Raw genomic sequence first — 17,511 nt, 5'->3', positions numbered from 1 at the left:
AGTTTTGTATTCGTCTCGGAAAAGCCTACAGTAACTAAAAGTCTAGCTATACTTCATAACAGTCTTCGCGAAGTTACAGGCACATGGGACTTGTCAACTTATATTTTAGGATGACAGATCTTTGCCATTTGAAGCTCTCTGTACTGTAATTATTATGGACAGGCGTGTAGCTTACGATCAGGCGCACGACTTGTATGTCTTGTCACTTGATATTATAAAAAAAAAACTACAGGGAAAACTGTGATCTTGAATCTAGGGTACGCAGCCCCAGGGCACGGCCTTCAAAGAAATAAGGAAATTTCCTTTAGCTAAATGAGTTTTCCTTCTGCTATATCAAGCATATTTAGTACACTAAATTCTTTATTATATACTTTATATATATATTTCGTTTCTTCATTATAAATATAAACTATTGTAAATAATTTTATATACTTATATTTTTTATGATTATCGAAAGAGAAGCGTCTTTAGTTGTACGCTAAAGACAAAGGAAATGGTGAAAGTAAAAGTTGTCGGTGATGCGCTTGCGTCGGAACACAATATAAATGCTAATCGAGCTCCCCTGCCTCCCTACACGCCTCGTCCTCCCGCCGCTCGAATTACACTTCGTGCACGAGTTTAAAGTTTACAAGTGACGGGAACCACTTGCTTTTCAGCTTGGCTCAGTGAACTCACGACTTTTGCTTATCTATGTTATGTTTAGTTTTGTTGTTGTATTTTATATAACAGTGCAAAATAAATTACGAAAATAGCCTTTTCTTTGAAGATATATTACACTTTTTTACGGTTCTTGATATTGTAACCGATATTGTACGCGTTTGTCTAAAAAATAGTCATTGAAAAATAATTAAAAATGTTATATTATTGAATCAAATGTTCCAATTAAAGAATCAATACAATTTAAAATGGCTTTGGTTGATTCCACATGACAGTCAAAGCATTGAGTCAATCAGTATGGGTATAATTACATAGTAAAATTAAGGATATACACTGATTAATATATGGTGTGAAAACACGAGTCTTAAAAATTTTCACGATAACAAAAAAAACATAAACTTATCTCGAAAACCGTTGTATTCAATAAGTAAGTATTGTTTAATAATAACTGAACTAAATACAACACGTACATTTATCAAATGGCTTGTCCTTGTCCAGAACCGATTCAGCAAGGGAAAAATTTCCATTCGAGCTGTAGTAGTATCCAATCCAATCACGACATACCAATCATTGTACGTAACAGGCTCAGATGGAACCAAAGTACCTACTTCATCATTTTAAATAAAATCTTGTTCAATTCAGTCTCATGTAGCACTAAATTGTAGTTGTCGGGAAGCACAGCCGGCAGTGTGCACTGCTTTGTCGAAGAAGTAAAGCGCTTGTAGCGAATGAGTAGCAAGTCTATTACAATAAGGATGGAGTGTTCCGGTATTCCAAACTCCTTTCTACGGCATTCGAGACTTTGAAGCTTTAACTCTTCAAGAGTCCGCAATAAGTGTATTGTTTCTTCGACTTTATTATAACTCATAATACCAGGTGAAATTGCAGGCGCATATATGAGACTTGTCAAGTTATGTCTCAGGGCGATGGACGCGGTGGCAGTGCCGCTGCCGTTTTGAAGCTCTAAATGGCACTGCAACTGTTACGGATAACCTTTACAATGAAAGTTATTTAATAAAAAAATGAAGAAAATTAGTTTAAACCATAAAACGACTTTAAAAATCATTCATTTATAAGGTTGTTGATTTGGAATGTACCCATTAAAGCTCGAATGGCACATACTCACTGGATCTTTTTAATGTGGTGTTAAGAAGTGTGTTCTGTTAATCACCTCAAATGCAGTTGGTTGTGACGGTATAAGTCTCAATATGCTAGTGCCAATCCTTGATATCATTTTTCCAGTTCTCACTTTCCTCTTCGACAGCTCTATTTCCAATGCTGTATTTCCTTGACTCTAGAAAGAGGTTCAAATAATTCTTTTACCTAAAGTAAATAATCCTAAAACAATTCACGAATATCGTCCCATATCCATTCTTCCTTTCCTATCCAAGGTTTTGGAGCGTCTCAGCCATAACCAATTAAGTAAATTTCTTTCCCGTCATAATCTCATAAATCCTTTCCAATCTGGCTTCCGTCCTGGCCACAGCACTGTCACGACTTTAGTGAAAATTACCGACGATATTCGTCTTGGGATGGAAAATGGCCAACTGGCTGTGCTAACAGTATTGGACTTCAGCAACATACTTAACACAGTCAATTTCGACATATGTACTTCTTACCCTGCTGCACTCTCTTGACATATCTCCAACGATAATTGATTGGTTTCACAGTTATCTGCACGGTCGCAGGCAACGAGTTCGCCATGACGATAAATTCTCCTCATAGTGTAACACGACAGCTGGCGTTCCGCAAGCGGCAAGGCGGAATTTTATCTCCACTTCTGTTTGCCATATTTATTAACTCTATTTCTCTTAATCTTTCTTGTTCCTACCACCGATATATGCAGACGATCTACAGCTATACTGTCAAGCACCGCCTTCAAGGTTAGCCGAGGCTATAACGACTACAAATCTGAACCTGCATCGTATCACGGAGTGGAGTGAGGCATTTGGACCTTCTGTCAATCCTATCAAAACTCACGTGATGATAGTGGATAGCTTCAGATTACTATCCAAAGTTTTGGTGGTTTGGACATTCATTTTAGCCTCACGGTAAAAAATTTGGGAATAATCATGGACAGTTCTCTGCGTTGGGGTCCGCAACTACAAGCTGTCAGCCGTAAATTGTATGCCTCGGCTGCATCGTATCTTAGGGAGTTTAGCTTAGTATTAGCCGGTGTTGTTCGCGTCCGTAGGCTGTGACTCTAGATTCCCTACACGTGACTCCTGGGTAGTGCCAAATGAACAACTGATTCCTTAAGATCTCAGGTTTCATAACCGGCTTTACGATGGTCTCATGTAATATCCAAATATCGCCTAGCTTAGTGGCAGAGCCCTCATAGGACTCGACTGGTTAGCGAACACCCTCGCGTCGGAATCTGTCGCAAAGCACCTTTGAGTATGTTCCGACTGTGCGCGCGAGTACCAGCTCCTCCCTCCCGATTGCCACAGTCTCACCAGTTCTCGGCTCGCATGGTCCTGTACCCCTGCTCTGCTGCACTGAGCGTGCCGCTTTGACGTGGGGGCCAGGGAGACCCGGTGAAACGGTTGTCCGCTGGCCGCCCGCTGGTACGTAGAGGACTCGAACTCGGGCTTGTCCCAGCCAAGGAGGCTGTCCTACCGCCAGTGATAAAAGCCTATGAGTTGGTCTTCGTGCCCGACAGGGACCCCGGAGTGGAACCCGTCGGCCAAATTTAGGTTGGACCGGGGGCCCTTCCGTCCCGCATGTCAGGGAGGTGCTACACTTGGTGTTCCAGGGTGGAATAGGGTCTAATTTTTTACCCAAGTAACTGTTGAGATTGCGGTAATCCACTTCCCTTTACATGTTTTTATTTATGGCTGCTAAAAAAATGGGAAAACGTTTATACAGCGGCGTCCTGTTCCACTTTAAATGTGGACTTTTCAACATCAAGGCACTTCACTCTAACTTGAACGACGTTCATCACCATCTCGAGACGTCCAAGCCGGCCTTATTTTTCCTGGCGGAGCCTCAGATATCTACCCCGTCTGACGTATTGTACCTCATGTACCCCGGATACAGTCTGGAATACAAGTTTGTTTCTCGGGCTGGGGTGGGCATGTATGTTCGGGATAATATCTGCTGTCACCGTCTAGGCAGTTTCGAAGGGACCTGTCTTTACTATGGGGGCGTGTTGATTACGGGAGCCACACCTAGATCTACGCGTGCCTGTACAGGTCTCATAGCGGAGACTCGGAAACTGACCGACTCCTAAGGTGCGTCCAAAAGGGACTCGACGAAATCCTGCAACAGCTTCCCTCTGTGGAGGTGTTGATTCTCGGCGACTTTAACGCCCACCACATGGAGTGGTTAGGATCAGCACGTACCGATTATACAGGGAGAGCTGTGCGCGACTTTGCCGCTGCATATGACCTCACACAATTAGTCGATGGTCAAACCAGAGTACCGGACATTGAAGGTCATACCCCTGGTTTGCTGGACCTAATGCTGACGTCTCTCCCAGACGGCATTCGGGTGTCCTGCCATGCCTGCTTGGGAACATCTGATCATCTACTGATCCGTTCTGAGGTGAGTGTTACCCATGCCAGAAGCTCCCGACCACCTGGGAAGCGTCGTGTTTGGCATTATGGGTCAGCTGATTGGGACGGATTGCGTGAGTTCTACGCCTCCTTCCCATGGAAGCAATTGAGCTTCTCTTCGGGCGATCCTGACGTCTGCGCAGCATCCATTGCCGAGGCGATACTGTTGGGCATGCATGGTTTTATTCCAAACTCTGCAGTGCGCGTCGGTGGTCGCTCTCATCCTTGGTTTGGTAGGTCTTGCGCTGAACAATAGAACAACTTCGACGTTTCCTCGGTATGATTAATTACTACCGAGAAGACATACCGAATGCCGCATCCATACAGGCTCCACTCAACGTTTATCTGCACAACAGCAAAAGAAAAGATAAAACAAAAATAGTATGAACTGAAGAAGCTACACAAGCCTTCACAAAATGCAAAGAAAGTATTCAAAACGCAACAATTCTTGCACATCCGAATCACTCCGTCCCGCTCGTACTCATGTTCGACGCGTCGAATTCATGCGCCGGAGCCGTGCTATGCTGTAGCAATCAACAAACAAAAGCTGCCAACAGCCAACGAACAAATTTTTTGCGAATGTTCTGTGTCACGGACCGTACATACCAGAGGCACTCCGTTACAACGCTTTTAACGCAGTACACGGACTTAGTCTCACCGGAGTAAGAACGACGCGCACGCTTAAGGATCGTTTCTTCTGGCCCAGCCATCATCATTATATCAGAAGGTTGCGTGTTCAAATCACGTCGGGGTCACCACTTTGGTAGCTTCTCAGTTGGTTAAGTAGTGAAAGCCGGGTCAGGATCAGGATGCATATTGATTATTGTAAAATCCTTACAGAAGTACATTTCTTAATCTCTAAGTTAGTAACTTGTTACTTAAGTGATGCCGGGTGTACGTCGCCTCAGTGGCGCCGCCCTCGCGAAGATACGATGCACTGCTGCAGCGGCACGTAAATACGAAGCGCGAGCGAAATTTAACTCAGTGTTTGCCAGCGCGCCGAGCGTTGCGGATGTATATACATTGTTGCAGCTACATACTGTTGCTGGGCTGCTTATCCTTCTTTCAAAACATGTATTGTAAGTATTGTGTATGTAGGAATATATATTATTATGTAGTTGTATGTTATTGTATCGTATACATGTAATATTATATTATATATATGCATGTTGTTTAATAATTTCTATATGTATGTGTAAATGTTTATATATAGCACCCCCGCTTTTATTCTTGTTTAATCTCTCTCCATCCTAAGGTTGTCTGGAAGAAATCGCTGTAAGCGATAAGACCGCCAATCGTTACCCTGCTAATGTGTTTATTTTTTTTTCTGTAATCTCTCTATGTATGTTGTGCTAACAATAAAGAATTTTCTATCTATCTGTCTGTCTTTTTAATATGTTTGATATTTTACTCCCGCGTCGATATGTAAACGCCACATTGAGTGCATCATTCAATCTGCATCTGTAAAGATAACACGCCACCATTGTTGGGGAAAAAGTGACTGATTAGCAATTGAACCGTTTTGGTTCCGAAAATCATCATTGTAACATAATCACATAACAGGCAACAACTCATATTAGTTCCGTCACGCATCGCTAGATGGCATTGGCGTCGACATAGCAAATTCTGCATCGCGGTGTTAAGATTTTCCCTCGCGGAATGACTACTGGCGGCGATGCGAACATGAATGTAATCCAACTTACTACGCATCTAGCTCTGCTTCCTTGCTTAGAACTCCGCTTTAGGTCGTTACCGTTGAACCTACTGCACTGTGCTACGCTTCTAGCGCTGCATCCTTATTGGAACTGCGCTTTAGAACGTAACACGTAGTTGTTGCACCCTGAGCCGCTTCCTAATTGGAACGTGAGTACGGGTCCTCGACTACGTGCCGATTAGGGGGAGTGCTTTCCCACTGTACCACAGACGTTGTATATGTTGTGAAATAAAACCACCACCACCATATTGTAAAATTCTGGTTTCCCTCTGTCACCCCAATAAGAACTTACTACATCATTAAATTTAACAAAACGCGACTTTTTTCACAAAGATGATTTAATCTTGATAAAGTCATAACATCTTGCTTAGCCGGTGAAAATGAAAGAGACTTAATTTTTGTTAGGTTAAATGACAACAAAGAAGTTCAGTAAATTAAAAAAATAAACCGACCTCAAAAGTTCTTGGAATTACGTCTATTTGTCAAGTTTTATTGAAATCGGTTACCGGAAAGTGCGCGAAACCGGATTCATCCCCTAGTTTGCCACCCTTAGAGGTGGAATGTTTTCTTCAAATTTAAACGGGACCAATACCGAGGTATCTAGTTTCCAACAAAAAAAGAATTATCGAAATCGGTTCCCACATTAAAAAATCCTGTGTGATTTTTAAAGACCGTCCTTTTGGCCGGTCTTTTGCTGCTCCCATTCAGGCAATATGAAAGCAAGTTTCACAATCACAAGAACATCGGTGCTCCTTGTGGGTGACATGACACAGTTGCTACTAGAGAACTTTACGACCTCCCAATTCGTTCTACAGAGCAATGTCTAAAGTTCATCAATTCTTTGATTCTTTTACGCATATCTTCAATCCTGATTCGATCTCGCACAGAACATCCAAGCATTGCCATTTCGATTATCCTTTGGGAGACCCCGAGCCTTTTTATGAGGCCCACGGCAAGCGGCCACGTCTCTGTGCGACATTTTGAACGAGAAGATATGGCACAGCTACTACTACGGTACAGATAGTACTAAAATATTATCTAGCTATTGTTGTTGACTTTATTGGAGCTATGTAAGAGTTTTATAAGGTTTATTTGAGTAATTTACTGTAAAAAGGGTTCTTCCCTTGACCTTAGATTATACGTATATTTTATTATAATTTTGTGGGTATTAAAAGTATTTGAACCCGTCTGGGTATAGAACGGTGAGTGAAAGAATGCTGTTTCAATTTGCGATAATTTTGGCTGTGGATTTAAAATTGTATACTTTAGTAATAATTACAGGAATTTGACCTACCGAGTAAATAATTTAACTTGGAAGTTTATCCATATTCATATCTCTTTAAGGTGAGGTGTGTGGGACTGCCCCTCGCGTCCCGTAACCCGCGTCCTGACAATTTATATGAATAAAGTAACAATAGGCGGAGAAAATTTGATGCAGATCCGTCATCGACAAGCGCCCGATGGCGACTGACGGAGCAGAAGGCAATGAATGTAAATTTAGTAACTAAACGGCTTCTGTTGAAAACTATTTAGCATGTTCTCTGTAGTACTTAAAGTGAAATATCTCCATATAAAAATTATATGCAAAGTTAGACATTTTATTATAGCTTGTTTTCAGGATTTTATATGACCGAGTGAAGTACCTCCATCTTATCGTGTAACAAATTAGTACATTCTTTAGACACTGTCCTTAGGTATACACCTGTATATATTTTTTGTAACGCTGTTATTAAATAGAAAATACCTTAACATTTCGATAGAAAGAAACTTATTGGCAAACATATTAGTTCTTTACAATGTTTGTTATTGTGAGAGGTATTTTATCATAAACATTTATTGTCATGATGATGTGTACCTGAGATAATAATCCGTAATTTTGTAAATTAATTAACCAGTTGATTACTTTTTATTAAGTTAGTTTTATAAGGAACGTTTTTGTCAAAAATAAAGTTTTTTTTTTATGATTCCAAGTCGTGCCGCTGGTGGTAAGAGACAAGCCAGTCCGTAACAGTTGCAGCGCCGCTCAGAGTTATAAATCGCAAAACTCTGTGGGGCACTGCCACTGCGCCAGTCACCCTGACACCTAAATTGTAAAGTCCCATGTGCCTGTAATTTCGCCAGCACCCTTACTCTTGAAAATCGGAACACAGTAATGCTGACATTACTGCTTAGCGGAAGAAAAAAGTAACAAAGCACTTCTCAGCACAAACTTTTTCAAGGGAGCTCTATTGCTACTAAAAAGTTATTGTAGATCTTCGAGGCCATTATAATTACATTCCCTAGAAATAAAGCAGCATTGCATGATCTGGTTTGCAGTTAATCAGAACGACATGTTAATTATTAAATGTATTCGAAATTGATTTCATGTCTATATGAAGTTTAGGTAATAATTGAAAATACAAATCAGTAAAAATTATTATTAGCAATAAGTGTACGAATAATATATATTATAATAATAAAATAAATGTACGAATAATATATATTATAATATATGTTAAAATAATTGTATCATTAGGTTTATGTTTAAATTGTGCTACGTCCTAACAGGGTATCACATGTATGTATCTAAGTTTATTAAAATGTGAATTGCAATAAATGAAATGAAATTAAATGTAATAGTAATAAAAATGTTTAATAATTATAAAAATAATAATTTAATTAATTTTAAGATAAAAATATTATGTAATAATTATGTTTATTAATAATTATAGAATCTATAATATAATTAATTATCTAAACTAATTAACTACGTTCAAGCTTGCAATGTATTTAAATTCCATTGTAACTTTGCTACACCCTTACAGGGTATCACATGTATAAGTTTATCATCCATGTGAAATGCAAATAAATAAATGAATGAATGAATGAAATGAATTAGAAAAGCAAACTTATCACACTATGTCATATCCTAGTAAAAAGTTTACGATACTTGCAATGAAGCTATACTTGAAAATATTACTTGACAAACTCGTTTTATTTTATTATTTACATTTATTACAATATGTGTTTCACAGCTGGGCACGGGTCTTCTCTATGGAAAGGGCCATTGTCCGCCATATTGTGGACAGATTCGGACACGTTTTTCAAGGTTTGTCAATTATCTTCGACGTGCAGGTGACATCACGATGATTTCATTCACCGTTAGCAAGAGGTATTGCTGGTAAATATTCACAAGAAGAAGAAGTAGCAACTGTTTCCCCACCACCGCTCTTGGAATTCTATGAATCGTAAATAGGATAGTCAGAAGGCAGACAATAAAATTGAAGCCGATGTGAATATTAAAAAGCTTTTTCTACAAGATAATATAATTTCAATTTATAAAAGAGAAACACTTCATTTGGGTTCTAAACTTTATCTTTTGCTTCCAAATGAGCTGACAATGTAAGATTAGGCACCCAGAGGCGATCGAACTGTAAAGGACTTTAATGAGCTTCACAACGTCGTAAAAAAGAGACGAATCAAATTTACGTCCATATAAATGTGTTGGATTACTGGCTCTCTCGTCCTTCCCTCGGAATATTCCCGGGAGGCACTAATTAGCGACTAATGGAACATGAAATACATTATTAGCGCGAAACCATTAAAAAATTGGATCATTTTACAGACCCAAGTCCGCTCCCTGAGCGATCCCCAATTACTTCCTACAGAGTACTTGTTTTATTTTAATTTACTTTTGTTATATTTACAAAAGAAACGGTATTAGTTTACTATTATTGGCATACTTTTATTATTCTAATATTTAAGCTGTTTAATAGTTTCAGGCAGGAATACAAGACAAAACTATTATACAAATTATGACAGTTGATATCAGGGAATTGCATATTCAGCCTACAGATTTGTGGCAATGATCGCGCACCCGCTCTATGTTTAACCAGCTGTCAGAACGCTTTGCCAATTGCGTTAATTCTTAACCAGAAAAAGAACACGAATAAGTCACATTTTCCTTGATCTTTTAGATTAATAAGCGAAAAATTGCGCTTTTGCGAACTTACAATGTATGTTCAGCATAGTAAACGGTACCCGATGATTTACTATTTTTTTTATTTCTTCCTCCTGTTATTCGGTATTCGATCGAATAGCTAAAAATAGGGCGACCGAATAAGCCGAGTACCGAATACTAAAGGATTATTCGTCACAACTCTAATTAATAGCATTCAACATGTAGTTTTTCTAATTTATAAGTATATTCTTTGGTTTCACACCTTTTTTTTTATAACCTCAAGTGACGGGACGAACAAGTCGTGCGCCTGATCGTAAGCTACACTCCTGTCCATAACAGTTACAGTGCTACTCAGAGCTTTAAATTGCAAATATCTGAGGGCACTACCACTACTACGCAGTGGTTTGCGCCCGTCACCCTGAGACATAGGTTGACAAGTCGCATGTGCCTGTAATTTCACCAGCACCCTTACGCTTCAAAATCAGAACACAGTAACGCTGACATTACTGTTTGGCGGCGAAAATAGGTAAGGTGGCAGTACTACCCTGGGTGAGCTCCTTCACAGCTCTATTGCAGGAGCAAAGGGTCCGTGTAGTACAAGGAACTTTTTCATCTCGTAAATCCTTATCCTAAACTTGTGCTACGGGGTGAGTCATTGGTTACTTTAAAAAAAAAAATTAACTTGCACGAATAAATATTACTGAATAAAATTGTGAGCCACAAGAATACGACTTGTAAGCCAAAGTCAGACTAACTAACACATGAGGAACAAGTTAGTTAACATGTATACGCAAATGCTGTCAGACAAACATGGACAATATCTCGTACAGAAGCATTGCAATAGCATAAATACTTACAAACATCGTCTGAACATAGGCACATAACTATTTCAATTTCAATTTTTCAATTTCAATTGTGTATTGCATATCACATTACAAATTTAAGATCGGACATTAACTGACGGTATACATGTGACGCCCTGCAAGCGCACAGCAACGTCTGAGGGCTAAATTCATAAATCACACTATTTAAGTATATTCATTATTACATTACAATATAATATCATAACATTAAATTATTATATCACATCGTTACATTGCATTATTCTTAATTAGTAATGGGAAACATCCTTTATACAATACGTTAATTTAAAATAATTATTAATGACAGATGACGAAGTATTTTTATTTGTATTATTGTTGTTATTTGTCATCATATATATAGTAAAAAAATTCATGTAAGTTATAGTAACTTTTATTAACAAGAAATGCCTTTAGTTCTTTAGTAAATTGTGTAAGCACTGTAACAGTTGCTTGGAAGAAATTGTTACATAGCAATAGGGAGCTCATAGTGAAAGAGTTCTTAATGTGTAATTACTGAGTTCCGATTTTAAAAGGTAAGGTTGCTGGTGAAATGACAGGCACTTGGGTCTTGTCTCAGGATGACAGGCGTAGTGACAGTGTCCCTCAGATCTTTGCGATTTAAAGCTCTTTGTAGCATTGCAACTGTCTATAAGTAACTGCTATTCTCGCAGAGATCTTGCGCAAGTCGCGCCCTGTCATGTTAGCCCTGTACTGCTATGGACAGGCGTGTCGCTTAACATCAGGCGAACGACTAGTTCGTCCCATCACTCGGTATCATAACAAAAATTATTCCGTTATACTTACATTTATGTTATGTTTTGTAGTTTTTAATGTGCAATACAGGATATTTCATTGATTCATTATTATGTATGAATATATTTTACTTTTCTAAAGTATTTTGTTGACTAAAGCTGATATATTGGAAGTATTTAACCAGATTAGCGGATTATCAGCGTCAGCGGCGGAACATAAAGACTTGTCCGTCAATCACTTCCGTACTACTTTAGGATTTATTTCTCGTTCCTCAACGCCGTGGAGAAACTGGGACGGAAGAAGCTTTAGCCACCCTGAAGTTTTTATCCTCATTAAATTATACTTCGCATTCATTTGTACTAAGATTTAATAGGTTTAATGTAATTATACTTTTTTTATTTATTTCATGCAAACAAGGCAAGACAAGAGAACATGATACAATTTCTCACCAAACTGCGAAAGTGGTTTGTTGGCGAGGTTACACTCACAGTCACAAAACTATAGTCTAATACTTAGTAAGAGTACATTTAACAAAACAAGTGTAGAATTTACTAAACTTACATGCTTTCAAGAAGTGTACATTTTTATAAATTTTTATTGAATTGATATTCTATTTTTTTTTTGTGAAATTACTCCACTAGTTTGTTATATTTATTAATGCAAAGATCGAACACTCAGAAAAAATTCCTTCGATCCAGCCGGATTCGAACCGACGTCTTCTAGCTTATCGTGCCAGACGTTATACCAACTAAGCCACGGAACGAACCAGCGGACCTCACGAATTTTTCTATGTGCATGCGTCGTATCTTTGTATTTGGTTTTTTCAACGACTTTTTAGTCGTAGCGCGATCTATGAGAAATCTATGAAAGTTTTATCACCAGTTAGATTTTCAGTTACCAGTCCTGGCGAGAGATGTCGTTATTCACTGTATTGTAAATTTTTATTGAATTGATATTCAATTTTATTTTTGTGAAATTACTCCACTAGTGAATAGCGACATCAACTATATTTATTTTATTAAATAAAAATGATTAAAAATACGTGATATTAAATTTTTTCTTATGAAAATACTGTGGTTTGTTTTTTGTTTGTTTGGTTTGTTATTATTATTAATACAAACATCTTCGATGTAGAGTAGCAGCCACAGTAAGGCAACATATATTGGTCCAAGTCCAGTCGGATCACTTAACGTCTACAAAATGCCCAAGTTGTAGCGTTCAGAAAATAAGTCTGCAGGCAGGGAAATTCACTCCATAGCCGTTCGCCATATAAATGCGAGCGATGTTTGTGCGATTCTTTAGAATATACACTAAACAGGGGCGCAACCCTAGGTTACGTCTAGTCCGCCGATGATAGAAAGGGGAACGTAAATTTTGTGTCCTATGTAACATAATAATCCCGAAAAATATGTTTAAATGTAATTTTTAAAAATTACGAAAACAGCTTTACGATGAACTCAGACCGTGACGTCATTGGTAAAAAAACTAAAACGACTACAAAATCACGTGCAAAATGTTATTTGAACGTTTTTTGTGAAGTTTGGCATCGTAATTGAACGGATAGCGTATCAAAAACAAATATACACATACACAATCGATTATCGGCTTTCATTTACTCTGGTTCTACGTTAAAAAAGTAAACAAGAGGCAATGTGTACCTGCCACTTGCGACAATTTTACGTGTTGATTGATTTCTCTACTCAAATCGAGTTCTTAGGTTTTTTCAATTGCTACACATTCCAAATATAACTAATTTTTCGTATATAAATGGCGTATATTTAATTTTTCAAACACGCCGACTTTTCGGAGTCTTTAAAGGTAGTCACGGTTGACTGAATTGTCTCTATATAAATACATACTCTTTTCAATCCAAAACTTCTGGGGAGATAACAGACTACAAGTCAAATATACCCTGGGAGTCGAGCGGTTGGAGGTCTGCCACAACGTAAATTTTAATTCGTTTGTGGTGAGAGTGTCGACCGCACATCTGTCGACATTCGTGAAGAAGGAGTTTAGGCATAAGAGTGTCATATACCGGCGATTCCGATGTAGGTTCCCTGACACCAGTATGCGCCACACGATGCCGACAAGTGCAATTCGTGTAGATTTGTTGTTTAGTTTTTATTTAATATAATATGTATGTTAGTGCTTAAAGTAGACGTGTACAGTATACGGGTTATGTTGCTTGATTTAAATGAATAAATCAAAAGCGGTTAAAAGTGGAGAAAAAAATAGCGAACGGTTAGTACAATGACGTTTCTTTGCGTAACAGATTAAAAACATTAGGATTTTCATGTTTTGATTATTAAATATTTGAGGACCTCGGTGGTCTAACGGTTTGCATTGTGGGCGTTGGATGCGGAGGTCCCGAATTCGATTCCTGGTAGGATCTATTAGGAAAATGAACTTTCAAACGTGGCAATCCGGTTTTGATAACCCATTGTTGACTTTTTGTTTCAGTTTGCATGTACATAATATGCAAATTTTAAAGTCGATTCCTTTTTTCTAATAAAAAATATTTTCTGATTATTGACTGCTTGCATGTTTGAATAATATATATGTAACCGTGACACAGTCGTGACTGACATTTCACGAAACCGACAAGATAATAGCCCACTATGATACTTACAGTTAGTTGATCGCAAATCATTTGCCAATCACTCGAATGCCCCAAGTACGAATTAATAGCACTTAACTGGATATGGCAGTCTTTGCAGATTTCAGTCTATTTGCCATTTTACCTTTAGGGGAAACAGATAACACATAACAAAAAGATTTGCTATATAAACATGTTGTATAACTCTCTGCGCATCTCTTTACTCTGTCTAATCTTTGTCTAATAGACACGTCAGTTACTTCAATTGAATTAACACAAAAAAATTAAGCATCCATTATAATTCATTTAAAGACCGAAGCCAAAAATTCGTATTTAAATCTATGTTATCTTATTCGTTGTTCGTCGAAATAGTGATGGGAATCGTGCTGTACAATATCTGTGAAGTGTAACAACAACTTAAGACCTGGGTCTTAAATTAAATGCAACCCAGCTGGCTGCCGCGATCACGTCCACGTCGGGTTAAGCGTAATTTATGAGATATAACCACTTGACGCTGTGGTTTGACTACACCTTTACAAAATTGTTATTTCAAGCAAAATGGCGTTGATAGGTGAATTGTGGAGGTTGATAGTAGTGAACCTCGTTACGTGGTTGCATCCGAGCTGGGCTCTTCAGCGCGGCGTTGTCGATCTCGTTTCTGATTATTTCATCTACAAACAAGTTCACTTGATTTGCTACTTGTCCTGCGACACGCAACATGGTAAGTTTGATTTTAGTGTTTTCTCGTGTTTAGCGGGCACAACGACAAAATGTTAACCAATTACATTTTTAGTACAGGAGATTGGGTTATATTAAATCACTGAAAAAAAAGACTTGGTCTTGGAAACTCGTTTTCTTGAGTTGAAACGTGCGCAACGCAATTTGCTTAAAATACTGTATTATAAGAAAGGTTTTCCAATAGCAACTTGTATCAATTATATAAGTTAGCCACTGTAAGGAAACTAACACTACATAATTCAAACTGTACTCAGACACACAGGTCTCTAAAATGTGATCTAAATATTCCCGAAAAGGAAAGACATTGTGGTACAAGTACCTAAAGTAAATACAACATTTGCAAATATTACACAATTTAATAAGCGATCGGCACATCTATATAATTTTATTACTAAAGTTACGTTATAAATATACTCCAAAACTTATAGAGACTGCAAGAAACTTATCTTAAAATAGTACATACACACACAAACACAGTTTTAAGATTAAAATTAAAGTTAAAAAGAATGAATTGTTTGGATTTGAGATTGTTTGGAAATGTGAAAATTAAATTTAAACACTAAATTGTAAGTTAAACTGTAAAATGTGCATTTATAGCTATGGAAGAGGGTGCCTCCTGACACAGGTTTGAGTGCTTAAAACTTGAATGGTTTACATATCCACGTATTTCAGTTGTCTTAAAAAACTAACGAAGAAAGGATTAAAAGAGAAGTAAAAAATAAAAGTGACATAGGTCTAGAATCAATAATAATAAATAAATAAGATTCTCGAACAATAGGTTTAGTAACTAATTAATAAATATAAAGCAATAATTACAAATTTGCCAAAAAAGATTTATAAAATTTTAAAGTTTAAAGATGTAGTGACGCTCATATACCCCTTAACACTATATTTTAAATTGTACTATTGTGACTTTGATAATATGAAATAAGTGATTCTATACTACATTCTATACGTGTTGCTTTTAAGACAAATAACCCTTAGGCTGTAGGCTTTGGCAAGGAAAAAGTGGAAAGTGGAAATAAGTCGGCAGTCTGTAAGCTGACATGTGTATGTAAAAAATGTAAGATCTGGTGTATATTCCCATTAATACGAAATCTTACACTTTTGTGTGATTTAGAACAGATGGGTATAATAACTAGATACAACAATAGGGATATATAATAAATGAACAGTCCCGTGTATTCCTACGTAAGTTTTGTTTGATAAATAATATTAATAATAATCATGATGAACAATGAATGTTGCGTCATATCCCAACATTGGGTGGTAGTGATGGTGGTGGTTGGATGGGTATTTTCAAATTAGAATGAAGATAACAGAGGGAGTAGCACGATATAAATATGGCCGACTGTTCTAGGGAAGTCCTCAACAACTCTGACCACCCTGTCATTCTCGCCACTAATTATACTCCAGTGCTGAACTGGGGTGTGACTCCTGTAGATTTATTCCTACAGCACGGCCGACACGGCGGAAGTTTACTGTAGCGTCCTGATCCTAGGTCAGTGCCTGCTACTTTAGTTTTTAAAGAGGCTTCAGCTCGCCCTTTTATTTGGAGCGCATCATACTAGGTGTAAAAGTAATGGATTGTGTGACAAACCCAGTTGTCAATGTAGTTTAGACGGCGGCTAAGTTAAAGTGGAATTGGGTTGTACACGTCGGCCGCATGCTGAGCGAGTTGTGGGCAAAGGTAATCACGGAGTGAAAGCTCCACAACTTAAAACGGAGACGCGGTAGACCACGTTGGCGAGGTGACTTGGATTCTTTTTAAGACGCTGAAAAGCGCCGATGACCTTGAGCGATCGATGTTTTAAGCCACGCCTACTATATTACAATTTATGAAATGAATTAGCTAGCTAGGTGCAGTACGGGCGTCATAGATCCATCCAGCAACGCGTCTCAGCTATCACTGCCGACCCTCATATGCGTAAAAGAGAAGAAGTACCAATAGTTTGCTAGCGTCCCAGAAAAAGGGTTTATTTTCAAAATTAGGTTCAAAATGAAAAAAATAAGATAGCCACGGTTTTCATTATTGAGTAATACCTTACCTTCTTCAAAATTTTATGAATTTTACTTGGTATATTACGGATATATTTTTGTCTTGAAAGCGTAGAATAAGAGGTAATTTTGAGACGTTTTTTATCTAGTAAATATTGTAAAATCGTATTTTACTTTAGAATAATACACATTTTTTCCACTGCCACAGGTTAAACAGGTCTTCATAAAAGCGCTTTAAAGTGAAGCGTAATCGAGGGTTTTCATCGTCTTAAAGGACTGGCAAGGCCAGGATCAATGGGAAAAGAGGGGGAGGCCATTAGACAGCAGTGTGACAGAATTGGCTCATAATAAATGCTACTAAAAAAAGTAAGTTGTGTTGAAATTAATCATTATTGACATTTTTTCAGAAAACATTCAATTAGCGAAGGAATTGGGCAAATTGAACATGCGAGTATCCGTGAAACATATAGACGGACACTTACTTGGGCTGGAAAAGACGCTGGTACAGTGGCATGTGCCTGTCGGGGTGCTGTTGGATGGGTCCTGCATTAACATTCGTGCAGTGCTAGATAGCGTAAGACTTATTTATATTTGCGTAAATTGTTAAATGTGAAGAGACCTCTTCTAATTATTTGTATTATACTTATAAAAGTGTACGGATCCTTTTTATTTTTTATTTTTTTTTTTTTTTTTTT

General features: G+C 37.8%; 1 protein-coding gene across 1 annotated transcript in view; it reads left to right on the top strand.

Annotated features, from left to right (window-relative positions):
- Positions 1-3,505: 3,505 nt before the first annotated feature.
- The window catches only part of LOC113229318 (ionotropic receptor 75a-like), a 28,420-nt gene continuing 14,414 nt past the window's right edge, over positions 3,506-17,511 (top strand). Inside the window, exons 1-3 of the mRNA XM_026462871.1 lie at positions 3,506-3,708; positions 3,852-4,447; positions 17,224-17,390. Of these exons, the coding sequence (XP_026318656.1) occupies positions 3,506-3,708; positions 3,852-4,447; positions 17,224-17,390 (966 nt within the window). The remainder of the gene's footprint in view (positions 3,709-3,851; positions 4,448-17,223; positions 17,391-17,511) is intronic.

The sequence above is a fragment of the Hyposmocoma kahamanoa genome, unplaced genomic scaffold (assembly GCF_003589595.1).
Source record: "Hyposmocoma kahamanoa isolate Upper Pololo Valley unplaced genomic scaffold, ASM358959v1 303, whole genome shotgun sequence".
In the NCBI taxonomy this organism is placed as follows: Eukaryota; Metazoa; Arthropoda; class Insecta; order Lepidoptera; family Cosmopterigidae; genus Hyposmocoma; species Hyposmocoma kahamanoa.
This window is presented reverse-complemented; position numbering and strand designations above follow the sequence as displayed.